The sequence below is a fragment of the Salvelinus sp. IW2-2015 genome, linkage group LG16, assembly GCF_002910315.2.
Source record: "Salvelinus sp. IW2-2015 linkage group LG16, ASM291031v2, whole genome shotgun sequence".
In the NCBI taxonomy this organism is placed as follows: Eukaryota; Metazoa; Chordata; class Actinopteri; order Salmoniformes; family Salmonidae; genus Salvelinus; species Salvelinus sp. IW2-2015.
In genome coordinates this window covers 26654303-26667540 of record NC_036856.1, presented here as the reverse complement: position 1 = coordinate 26667540, position 13238 = coordinate 26654303, and the positions used below count along the sequence as shown (strand labels likewise).

Genomic DNA, 13238 nt, shown 5'->3' with positions numbered 1-13238 from the left:
ATCCACTCCCACCCTCTCCATGGGAGCCCCCACTGGAACTGTTGGAGCTGAGCATGAGAGCGGCCTGGGGGCCCTTTCTCGCTGTGCAGTTGTCACAGCGGCGACAAAAGTCCTCCACATCCCTCTTGTGCTGCCCCCAGTAGAAGCCCTGACGGAGACGGCGCAGTGTTTTTGTGACCCCAAAGTGTCCAGTCCCCACCCCCCCATGAGTACTCTGGAGCACAGCCTCCCGCAATGCTTTTGGACCACACCTGCCACCTCTCCTCTCCCGTAGCTGACTCTTCCATGCCCGCTGTAGCACGCCATCAGCCAGCCGCAGTCTCTCAAACTTCGACCACAACCCTTTGGTCGCGATGAGAAGCGCTGTCACCTCTTCCCATGGTGGCCTCACCTGCGCCTCTACCCACTGTAGCACTGGCTGTAGGTCTGTGTCCCGTCCCTGCTGCTGCCGCCATTCAGCCACGTCGACAGTCTGCAGCTCACAGCAGACAGGCCCGCTCGCCCGACACACTGTGGCACAGGACACCCTCCTCTGCCCGCAGCTCCTCTCCCGTCCCTCTCTCCGTTCACAGTGGCGGCAGCCGTCTGCAGTACAGGGCCGACGGGACATGGCGTCGGCGTTGGAGTGGCGTGCCCCTGCCCTGTGCACCACCGTGAAGTCATACGGCTGAAGCTCCTCAACCAGCGTGCCACTGCCCCTCTGGCTCTCTGAAAGACATGAGCCACTGGAGAGCAGAGTGGTCAGTCCTTACAGTAAAGGGCAGGCCACCCAGGTAGTACTTGAAGTGTTTGACGGAAGCCACAACAGCCAAGAGCTCCCGCCGGGTGACACAGTAGCGCGCTCATGTTTGTCAAATGTTTTGCTGAAGTACGCCACCACTCTCTCCCCCTCTGGCCCCACCTGGGCCAGCACCCCACCCATGCTCACATTGCTCTGTGTCTGTGTCCAGGATAAAGGGCAAGGTGAGGTCAGGGGGGGCGAGCACGGGGCCTCGATCAGTGCACGTTTGAGGGTTTTGAACGCCTCCTCACACTCCACTGTCCAAGTGAAAGCCTTGTCCTTCGGCAGCAGGCGTCCAGTGGAGCAGCAACGCTTGAGAAGCCCCGTACAAACCTCCTGTAGTACGAGGCCAGGCCCAGGAAGCTCTTCAGCTGACGCTGGTCGGTGGGGGTGGGCCAGTCTCTGACAGCCCTACCTTGTCCTCCATGGTGCTGATCCCCTCCTTCCCACTCTGGCCCAAGAAGGACACCTCTCTCCTCATGAAGTGGCACTTCTCGGGGTGGAGCTTCAGACCTGCGGCAGCCACCCTCCCAGCACACGCCGTAGCGGCCCCAGGCTGACTGGAAGGAGCTGCCATGGGCCAGGATGTCATCGAGGTATACCAGACACTGCTGTCGGGGATGCCATCCAGCACCCTGTCCATCAAACGCTCAAAAGTAGCTGGAGCGTTGCACAGGCCAAAGCACAGGACCTTGAACTGCCAGTGTCCTCTGTTAGTGGGAACGCAGTTTTGGCTCTGGCTCTGGGGAGAGGGGCACCTGCCAGTAGCCACTGCGGAGGTCTAGTGAGGAGAACCAGGAGACCCCTAACCAGGTCCAGCGACTCATCGATACGTGGTATGGGCTTTGAGTCCTTCCTGGTTACCTCATTCAGCCGCCTGTAGTCCGCACAGAACTCAGCTTGCCCCCCTTCTTCGGAACCATGACGACTGCGCCGCCCAGGGGCTGTCTGAGGGCTCAATGAAGTCTGCCCGCTGCATCTCCAACACAGCCTTGTCTGCCGCCTCCTGGCGTGCCAGCGGGATACGGCGGGACGCATCTTGATGGTCGAGCATCACCTGTGTCGATCTCATGCTGCACCAGATGAGTCTGAACCACTCTTCCTCACTCAACGCAAAGCTGTCTCTGAATTCAAACAGCAACTGCCACAACCGTTCCTGCTGCTCGGGGTCAAGACAACACAGTTCCTCCCCCATACTCCCTCACTGCAGACAGTGTCCTCTCCTCTCCATCTGGGGTAGCTGGGCTGGGGGGGTGCGGCCCGGGCTCACAGAGGGCTGTGTCATGGAGGTAGCTGGGGAATGTAACACACCGCCGTAGGTGACAGGGGACTGGGGAAAAGTCACACACAGCTGTGGGGGAGGGGGCGCAGCCATGAGTCTCTGCTGCTTTAACTGTTGGAGTAAAGGGTTTTGTGGTTGAGTGAATGTGACATTAGGGGGGCCATGGTGACTTCCGTCCCTCCCTGGAAGCTCAGTGTGCCCCTATTTAGGTCTAACTGGCAGCCTGTGCTCTTAAGAAAGTCCAACCCCAGGATACAAGGGTCCTGCACAGCCGCCACCCACACAGATGACGCACAGTCCTGCCCCCTACTGTCAGAGTCATTATTCCCTTCCCTTTCATGGGTGCCAGCTCACCTGTGACTGTGCGGAGCTGCACAGTTGTAGGCTCACACTGAGTCCAACCTGCACAATATCTGGCCTCACCAGCCGTATGCTGAGCCAGTTCACTCCAGCAATCACAGTGACGCGCTGACCCAGCCACCACGCCCCCCACCACAGGTCGGCATCACCCACACACAGGCGCGTCTCACACCCACTCCTGCCCTCGTCTGCTCTGGGGAGTGTAGCCCTTGCTCTCGCTCCTGTGCCGGTGGGCTCCTCTGAAGATGATGGTGGTTGGGATAGAAAGCCAGGGGTCCGCACTACCCGGTCTATGCGGACCCCGAGCCGTTTCCCTGAGCTCTGGGGGACAAGCGGGCAATTTCCGCGCAGATGGCCTGGCTGGCCACAACCCCAGCAGACCCTGGGACCAGGGCGTGTGTTTCGTGCCGCCTGTAGCGACACAGCACGAATGAGTTTGTGCATTTCGCCACCAAGCAGGCTCATTTCCGGACCTCCTCGCGTGCCTGCCTCCCCCCAGCTCGCACAGAGGGTGTGTCTCCCTGCCACCCCACCAAAGCCCCAGCTGAAGCCCCAGCCCACACCAGCTCCCTCTCCAAAGCCATCTCCAAGGCTGTCTGCAATGACTCAGGATGAGCCAGCTGGGTCTGTATGCGCAGCTCCGTAGGTGAGAGCGCCTGTATGAACTGGTCCCGTGCTAGCTCGCTCTGCACGGAGGGGGCATGTGAGCATATGCCCGCCGAGAGAGGCTCTCAATGTCATTAGCTAGCACCCGTAGAGGCTCTCCAGGCTGCCTGCGTCTATTACTCAGTTCGGAGCGCAGTAGCCCGGGCTGTACACACTGTCCATAGCGCCTCCTCAGTGCTCCCACTAAAGCACCATAATCATGCCTGTCCTCGGGGCTAATCAATATCAAACAGGCCAGAGCTTCATCCGTGAGGCATAAAGCCAACTGCAGTGCCCTTTCTTCATCCGACCACCCCCTAAAATGAGCTAACAGTTCAAACTGAGCATGAAAAGCTTCCCAATCGCCTTACCGGAATACTTCGGGTCTTAACAGATACGGACGCAGCCGGGAACTGGGCGCCGCCATGTTTGTTTACATCCTGAGCCCCAGATTCCTCGTCACGCCGCGTCGACGTCACCACTTCGGTCCGCCCACCAGAATCCGCGCGAAATACAGTCGACGAAGCACTCATGCCCGCTTCAGCCGCCATCGCTCTAACGTCCTCCCTCAAGCGGCCTCTGCGCTCCGACGCCCTGGCGATCTCCTCAGACAGAACCCCCGACGTCCATTCACACACACCTCCTTGGCCATAATCGTCCCCTACCTCCACCTTCACTTTCGGATTCCCTCGAAGCATTTTCAATCCCCGTTCTCACCTACGGTAGCTAGCCACATAAGTCAGCTAGCTAGCTGGCTAACTTGTATCAACGTTTTTACTTCTGACACCAATGTAATGACCTGACTAGATCATAAATGAACAATTGTCCAGACAGAGGCTTGAGTTTGCGAATTGACGGTTTATTAAACCAACTTTACACAGGCTACTGTTTGGGCCGTAGCACACGCCAAATAGATGACAGATAACCCACAAGCCAATCGTGACCTTCTCTTGTGAAGCCCAGACGTAAGAGAGAGAGAACAAAGGCTGAACCTGGTCTTAACTTCCAATGCTCCACCCCCCTGCCCAACCCCCTCCACGCCACTCCGCAACCACCAGGATGCCCGGCATCAGAACATTCCAGGCATTCCCGTGATTGGCAGATAGCAGGTTGATTGACATGTCGGACCCCGCGAACACCGGGTACTGGTCAGTACAACACAACCACCTCCTAGCCTAACACATAACACACAGCTGTCTGTGCGGGTCGCTACAGTATCATTGGGACGTCCCTGCCTTAACACTAACACGACATTTTACCATTATGTTAACTTCAATGGGTTAGGGACGTCCCAAGTACAGATAGCACGGACCCCCGAACCTGCGCCAGTGAAAAGCTCCAACAAATTGTAAACTCTTATTTTAGAACGTGAATGAGCTCAGGGCTAATGCCAAATCTAATCTGTCCTTATCCCCTTTACAAAAGAGGACGTAATATTCATATGTGTAAACATACTGAATTGTAATTGGATGCATTTTACCGCCATATCATACTGTGCTATGATTGGTTAAGACCACCCAAATGGTTAGGTCATGGTCAGTTTGATCCTGGTTGGCGATACGTGAACATGCCAGTTATAGCTAGCTAATAAAGAGCTACGTTAAGAAATATCCTGTAGTACTGCATGTTATTATTTTGTACAAAGCGTACAAGAGAGTAAAAGGTCTTAAAATATGGATTTTTCTGGAGTTCCTTCACCTCCAATGGACTGGGAGTCTACAAACTTACCCGATGCATGGCGTAAGTTCAAACAGCATGTGGAGCTAATGTTCACGGGTCCTCTGAAGGACAGAGGAGAAGAGGGAAAATGCAGCTACTTGCTCCTCTGGATCGGTGAAAAAGGGAGAGATATTTACAACACATGGACACTTACCGAGGCTGAATCAAAGGTACTGAAAACATACTACGATCGTTTTGAAGCATATGTTGTGCCGAAGACCAATACGATTTTCGCTAGCTACAAATTCCATGAGAAAGTACAGGGAGCTAGCAAGTCTTTTGAACAGTTTGTGACAGAACTGCGTCTGCTTGTGAAAGACTGTGATTATGCAAACAAGGATGAGATGGTCAGGGACCGTATTGTATTTGGAATACACTCACCGCGAGTGAGAGAGAAACTTTTGAATGTTGGGTCTGAGGTAACGCTGGACAAAGCTATCGACATAGCCAGATCTCACCAGCTAGCACTGGCTCAGATGAAAACCATTTCGCACGGCAGCACGAGCGCATCACGTGAACAAGCAGTGCYCGCAGTCAGGCAGACATCAAAGCACACCTCCGGTGCGCAGAGAGCCCGTTTTAGAACGGAGAGAGACAACTACAAAACAGAGCGACACAGACTCAAAATGCCCCAAAACATGTGGATATTGTGGATACAAAGTGCATGGCGAACAAGGAAATTGCCCAGCTAAAGGCAAACAGTGTACTAAATGTGGAAAATGGAATCACTTTGCAAAAGTGTGCAGAGCTTACCGTGGAAAAACAGTACACATAGTGAGTGAAGATGAAATGTCAATCAAAGAGTCAAACGCTGATGAACTGTTTATTGATTCAGTGACACAGAAAAGTTAAATATCAGAGACAGAGCAAGCCTTTGCTGACATTGAGATAGGAACACAAGGCACAAAGCTAAAGTTCAAACTAGACACTGGTGCACAAGTAAACATTATTCCTCTGAATAAGTACCGCAGCTTGACATCTGAGTGCGCGCTCCAGCCCAACACGCGCAGACTGACTGGTTATGGTGGTGAACAGCTCCCAGTAAAAGGCACATGCACTTTCAAATGCAAATACAAGGAAAGTGACATGATGTTGGACTTTTATGTTGTTGACACTAGAGCACCTGCAGTGCTAGGTCTTAAAGCATGTTTAGACATGGACCTCATCAAGCTAGTTTTATCAGTGACAGCACCAGTAGAGACAYACAATGTACTGGAGGAGTTTGCTGATGTTTTTACAGGAATAGGATTATTCACAGGAGAATGTTCACCTTGACCCAGACGCAATCCCTGTGGTCTACCCACCGAGAAAGATTCCCCTTGCTCTCCCGTCTGAAGAAAGAGTTGGAGAGCATGGAGCAATCTGACATAGTCACCAAAGTTACAGAACCAACTGACTGGGTAAACGCCTTAGTGGTGGTGGAGAAACCACGCACAGGCAAGCTCAGAGTATGTCTCGACCCAAGAGACTTGAACAAGGCTATCAAACGCCCCCATTATCCTTTACCGACGCTAGATGGCATCACACACAAGCTAGCGGGAGCACACTACTTCAGTGTCATGGACGCTAGATCAGGCTACTGGGCTATCAAGCTCACAGAAGAGTCATCTAAGCTCACAACATTCAACACACCGTTTGGACGCTACAGGTTCCGTCGCCTGCCTTTTGGGATTATCTCAGCCCAAGACGAGTTTCAGCGAAAGATCGACGAAGTGTACGAAGGCCTCGACGGAGTTGTGGCAATTGTGGACGACATTCTTGTCTATGGTCAAACCAAAGAGGAGCACGTCCGAAACCTCCACGCGATGCTGCAAAGGTCCCGTGAGAGAGGAGTCCGGCTCAACCCCGAGAAGAACACAGTCGGCGCTACAGAGGTCAGCTACTTCGGACATCTTCTTACAACGACTGGAATCAAGCCAGATCCACAGAAGATCTCAGCCATAAAAGAAATGGAGCCACCAAAGAACCATGCAGAGCTGGAAACAGTGCTTGGCATGGTCAACTACTTAGCCAAGTTCGCACCCAGCCTCTCCAATGCTAATGCACCCCTGCGTCAACTGCTAAAGCAGTCCAGTGAGTTTCTCTGGGACAAGCAACACGACATTGCTTTCCAGAATGTGAAAGACTTGATCACGAGAGAACCAGGACCAATCCTTGCCTACTACGACCCCGACAAAGAGCTCAGACTCCAAGTGGACGCGTCAAAGTATGGACTAGGTGCAGTGCTACTGCAAGAAGGAAAGCCCATCGGCTACTCTTCCAAATCTCTCACAGACTGTGAAATCAACTACGCTCAAATRGAAAAGGAGCTKTACGCCATTCTGTTCGGATGTAAACGTTTCCATCAGTACYTATATGGACGACAAGTCATTGTGGAATCCGACCACAAGCCCCTTGAGTCAATTATGAGGAAACCACTAGCCGCAGCCCCGCCAAGGCTACAGAGAATGATCCTTCAACTACAAGAATACGACTTCACAGATCACTCACCGTCCAGGCAAAGACATCCCTGTTGCAGACACACTCTCCAGGAAGTTTCTTACCTATAAGGACAGCGGCCTCAGTGAAGGCATGGCCATGCAAGTGCACACTGTGTACAGCAACTTACCAGTTAGTGACACAAAACTGAAGGAGATCCAAGCAGAAACAGAAAAGGACTCACAACTCGCACAGCTGAGGAAAGTCATACAGGATGGATGGCCTGAGGAGAGGAGAAAATGCCCTCAGAGCGTCTCAGAATTCTGGAACCATCGTGATGAACTATCACAGATCAACGGAATAATTTTCAAAGGAGAGAAAATCATTATTCCTACCAGTCTCAGAGAAGAGATTTTGACAAAGATCCATGCTGGACACATGGGCATGGAAAAGTGCAAACAGAGAGCACGGGACATTTTGTTTTGGCCCGGAATGTGCAAACAAATAGAGGACAATGTTGGTAAATGCGCCATATGTCTTGAACGACGCCCCTCAAACACCAAAGAGCCAATGTTACCTCACTGTATTCCAGACCGACCCTGGCAGGTCACACATGTCACCACAAGTCCGCATTACCCTCAAAGTAATGGCATTGCTGGAAAATCAGTGCAGATTGCTAAATCACTCATGGATAAAGCAAAAGCAGACGAGAGACCCCTACCTCAGTCTCCTTGAATACCGCAACACTCCAGTTGACAACTTCAAATCACCAGCCCAGCTGTTGATGAGCCGCAGACTTCGCTCAATCCATCCCAACACCAACCAGCAGCTGCAACCTGAGGTCGTCAGCTACAAGGAAATGCATGGAAAACGTGCACAGAGACAACAACAAAAGCGTTACTACGACAGGTCAGCTAGACCACTGATCGACGGAGAGTCAGTTAGAATCCAAGAGCATGGCCTCTGGAAGCCAGCAGTCGTCATCCAGCCAGCTGACACTGAACGTTCATATCACGTCCGCACCGCAGAAGGAGCGGTGTACCGCCGCAATTGTCGTCACCTATTGAACACAAAAGAACAACACACTGATGATGAACTGTTCCCCTGAAAGAGAACGTGATGGACTAAACACACACACAGCACAACATACACCATACTTACCTGCAACACCACAAGAACTGTTGACTGACACAGAAGCATGCTCAGCATCATATCGCACAAGGTCAGGAAGAGAGGTCAAGCCCAGAGCTGTCCTAGACCTGTGAAATGTCAAAGGGTGTAGGCGGATCGCTGCCCTAAGAGTTCCAGACTGTAAACTTGTTATTGAAAGTTCACTTGAAATGCTTTGGTATTGTATTTGTTTGAAATGTTAAGATGTTATTTCTACAGTGAAAGCTGAGTTGCTGAGAATCCCTTGTTTGAAAAGTAACAGTATGTTGGATTATTGTTTCAGAGTCTATGTTGATTCAGTTGGTATAGTATGCAATATAAATGGTTACTTAACTTGAGTTCAAACTACAGAGCACGTATTCAAATGAAACGCTTAGAATATGTAAACATTTTTCTTTTGTTTTAAAAGAAGGGGAATGTAATATTCATATGTGTAAACATACTGAATTGTAATTGGATGCATTTTACCACCATATCATACTGTGCTATGATTGGTTAAGACCACCCAAATGGTTAGGTCATGGTCAATTTGATCCTGGTTGGCGATATGTGAACATGCCAGTTATAGCTAGCTAATAAAGAGATACGTTAAGAAATATCCTGTAGTACTGCATTTTATTATTTTGTACAAAGCGTGCAAAACAAGACAAGGACAACTGTGACTGTCTATATTATTCATAAGCTGTAGTAGTATCATCAAGTATAAAATAAAAGTTTAAAAAATGGACATAAAAAATAAATGTTTTAGGCAATATGGCATTCTGTTGAAAGTCACATTTGGGATGAAGATTCCAGTAGATGACTGATATTCTGTGACTCTCTACAAAGTTAAAGACATCAGTGATCACAAATGGTTTAAGATTTTTTGAGCAGTGACATACAAGCCAACATTTTAACCTATTCATTTTGAAGAGTTTGTTGTGTATAGGTGTATTAGTGTTATAACAAAAGGAAGAAAAATCACACAATTACAATTTAATGAGAAATCAGTAACATTATTGTATGTGCAAATATGAACACACACAGACACTTTAGTCATTTAGTAAACACTTATCCAGAGCGACTTACAGGCACAATTAAAGTGCCTTGCTCAAGGGACATCGGCAGTTTTTTCTCCTAGTTGGCTCTGGGATTTGAACCAGCAACCTTTCAGTTACTGGCCCAATGCTCTTAGCCACTAGGCTACCTGACAGACGTGCCCACACACACTACCTTTTAACAAGTGTTCATTCATTCATTCCCTTCCTGACAATTTCATTGTGCAGTTAAATCAGTTTCATTCAATCTACTTTATATTGGCCACACACAGCAATGCCGGATTGATTCCAGTAAATAATATTTATTTTGTGTGAGGCGCTATGACGCAATAAAGAGCATGTGTAATGTTATACCGAACAAACATATAAATGCAACATGTAAAGGGCTGTTCCTATGTTTCATGAGCTGAAATAAAAGATCCCAGAAATMTTCCATATGCATAAAAAGCTTACTTCTCTAAAGTGCACACATTTGTTTACATCCCCGTTAGTGAGCATTTCTCCTTTGCCAAGATAATCCATCCAGCTGACAGGTGTAGCATATCAAGAAGCTGTTTAAACAGCATGATCATTACATACCTTGTGCTTGAGGACAATAAGGCCACTTTTAAATGTGCAGTTTTGTCACACAACACAATGCCACAGATGTCTCAAGTTGAGGGAGTGTGCAATTTGCATGCTGACTGCAGGACTGTCCACTAGAGCTGTTGCAAGAAATTGAATGTTAATTTTTCTACCATAAGCCACCTCCAACATTGTTTTAAAGCATTTTGCAGTACGTCCAACTGGCTTCCCAAACCACGTGTAACGACACCAGCCCAGGACCTCCACATCCGGCTTCTTCACCTGTGGTACCATATGCATGCTCGTTGTCCTCACCAGGGTCTTAACCTGACTATAGTTAGGTGTTGTAACCAACTTCAGTGGGCAAATGCTCACCTTTGATGGCCATTGGCACGCTGGAGAAGTGTGCTCTCCAGATTAATCCCGGCAGATGGCAGCGGTGTGGAAGAGCAGTTTGCTGATGTCAACGTTGTGAACAGAGTGCCCCATGGTGGCGGTGGGTTTATGGTATGGGTAGGCATAAGCTACGTACAACGAACACAATTGCATTTTATCGATGGCAATATCAATGCAGAGATATCGTGACAAGATCCTGAGGCGCATGGTCGTGCCATTCATCCGCCGCCATCACCTCATGTTTCAGCATGATAATGCACAGCCCCATGTTGCTCCTCTGTACAGAATTCCTGGAAGCTGAAAATGTCCCAGTTCTTCCATGGCCTGAATACTCACCAGACATGTCACCCATTGAGCATGTTTGGGATGCTCTGGATCAACGTCTACGACAGCGTGTTCCAGCAACTTCGCACAGCAATTGAAGAGGAGTTGGACAACCTTCCACAGGCCACAATCAACAACCTGATCAACTCTATGCACAGGAGGTGTGTCGCGCTGCATGAGACACATGGTTGTCACACCAGACTGYTTTTCTGATCTACGCCCCTACTTTTTTTWATTAAAGGTATCTAACCAACAGATGCATATTTGTATTCCCAGTCATATGGAATCCATAGATTAGGGCCTAATTTATTTATTTAAATTGAATGATTTCCTAATATGAACTAACTCAGTAAAGTCTTTGAAATTGTTGCATTTATATTTTTGTTCAGTACACACACACAACTAATGTGATTGTGCAATGCTTGAGAAGTACTCCAACATGTCTCCAATGGTAAACTCCATGGTAATTCCAGACCCAGGGTAGCAACGGCCAATCAAGCCTTCAAAGTGCTTGTACTGACGGATGAACTCATCCTGCATGGAATGCCACACCACCTAGTGGAGAAAATGGGGAATTCATTCAACTGTTGTACAAAGAACTTGGATCAACCATTACAACACATTTACATTACCAGCTGTTAAACTGAACAGAATATTTGTATTATAAACTGCTAGATTGTCTGTCACCTGTAGCAGGCTCTCCTCCTCACATAGATGCTTGTCCACCTTCTTGTACAGGTTGTCCAGTCCCTTCTTTACCTCCTTGCCGGGGTACTCCTTGATCACTTTACGCAGCTCCTGTTTGTTGAACGCCAGCTGGTAGCTCACCTCATCCTCACGTACGCCCTGGGCCACACGTGCCTCCACTCCCTCAAAGAAGTGCTGCAAAGCATAGAGGGGCATAACTGATTAGCTGTGTGTATTGTTTGATTCTATATGTTTCACATACGTTTTGAGTATGTCTGAAATATCTGATAGTTCTAATGAGTTATATTTATCATACAATGTATAGATTAAATACAAACATGAAACAAATTCAATTCAGTTTCTACACCCATGGCGCACTCCCTCACAACACTTTAACATTGCCAAGTATAAACCCTCTCTCTCACATTGAGTTTCTCTAGGGGCTGTCCCAGGGAGTTGATGACATAGGACTGCAGGTGGTCTGTGTATTTGTGTTTGGACTCTCGCCTCTCTGTCTCCAGGCAGGAGATCTTAAGGTGGGACAGTGTGGAGAAGATGTGGTGGAAGTTCTCCATCATCACCACGTCACAGGGCGTCTTCTGACTCTCATTGGCCACTTTCTCCACTGGAAACACCCCACAGCAAGACCAACACCAATCAGAGCACTGCTTCCCAACCATCACACAGATTAGAAGCCAACCACATGACTCTATTTAACTTGTCCACCAAATCATGAGCAAATATTAGGCCCACCATTCATGAAGACAGCTCTGATGAGTTTGACATATGCCTTGTCCAGATCTCCTCTGCGCTCTGCATTACGGAAGATGGTTTCAGCCAGCTCAGCAAACTCCTCAAACCCAGCGACAAAGGGCAGGATGCCCACCTTGCTCTTCTTAGAGATCTTAACCTCCTCCATCTGTCTGATCTGACCCGACTGAGACGGAAAAAGAACTGGTTCACACACAGCTAATAGTCTAACAGCACTAGATACACAGATCAACAGATTCCTTTAACAACTGTTGACGTGAGCGCTACTCACAATGCACTTGTCAAAGTTCCTTTTGACGGTGACCAGCACGTTGCCGAGGGTGGTGCTGAGGTAGGAGGCGGGGTCCACATTCTCTGCCGTCCACACATGATGACTCATCTTCACCAACATGTACAGGGAGTGGAAGCTGTCAATCTTGTCTCCCAGAGCGATGAGGCTGTTAAGTTCTGTCTCAATGCTCTGGAAGACCTTGTTCATCATCAACCGCACCATGTCCTTCCTGAGGAGGCCCAGATAAGTGATAAGACAGAAAGAAAGAGAATATGGGAAAAGTGAAGACGATAGCAGAGAGGTGGACCATGAAAGATGACATATGGATTTGTCATATTTGTTGCATGTTTAGTGCCCCTAGTACTATTGATGGACATTAAGAGCATACAGTAAATGTCAGTAAGAAATGAGAAGCTAGCTACTCACTCAGTCGATGATATGAAGTGTCTGTACTCCCCTGGAGGTGGCTGTCTGGAGGGCACCCCCCCATCCGATTCCTCCACTTCTCCCTGATAGAAAAAAACTGTGGTTAATCGAAAGTTGTTCATAATCTCACTTGCAAACACTCAGCCAGTCAGATTAGCATGTAATTTACCTGAGCCAGGGTGGGGTGCTGCTGTAGCTTGAAGAACTTGCTGATGAAGTCTTGTTCTGCTAGACAGAGAGGCTCCAGCTCACTAAGAACCTGCTCAAAGATCTACAAAGAGAGAGACACCTAAATCAATTGATCAATATAAATAAAAAACACACAAAACAAATTACTCATCTAAAATGAGAAAGAGATTAACAAAAACCCACAGGTAGTATCTGCAC

At 48.8% G+C, this 13238-nt stretch overlaps 1 protein-coding gene across 4 annotated transcripts in view; it reads right to left on the bottom strand.

Annotated features, from left to right (window-relative positions):
• Positions 1-8973: 8973 nt before the first annotated feature.
• LOC111975681 (exocyst complex component 1) overlaps positions 8974-13238 on the bottom strand; it is a 28137-nt gene continuing 23872 nt past the window's right edge. For all 4 annotated transcript variants that reach the window (XM_024004182.2, XM_024004184.2, XM_024004183.2 and 1 more), the window contains 7 exons: positions 13021-13122; positions 12852-12934; positions 12426-12654; positions 12137-12320; positions 11809-12008; positions 11384-11578; positions 8974-11251 (listed from right to left, as the gene is read on the bottom strand). In XM_024004182.2, coding sequence (XP_023859950.1) covers positions 11099-11251; positions 11384-11578; positions 11809-12008; positions 12137-12320; positions 12426-12654; positions 12852-12934; positions 13021-13122 — 1146 coding nt within the window. In that variant the 3' untranslated portion in view covers positions 8974-11098. The remainder of the gene's footprint in view (positions 11252-11383; positions 11579-11808; positions 12009-12136; positions 12321-12425; positions 12655-12851; positions 12935-13020; positions 13123-13238) is intronic.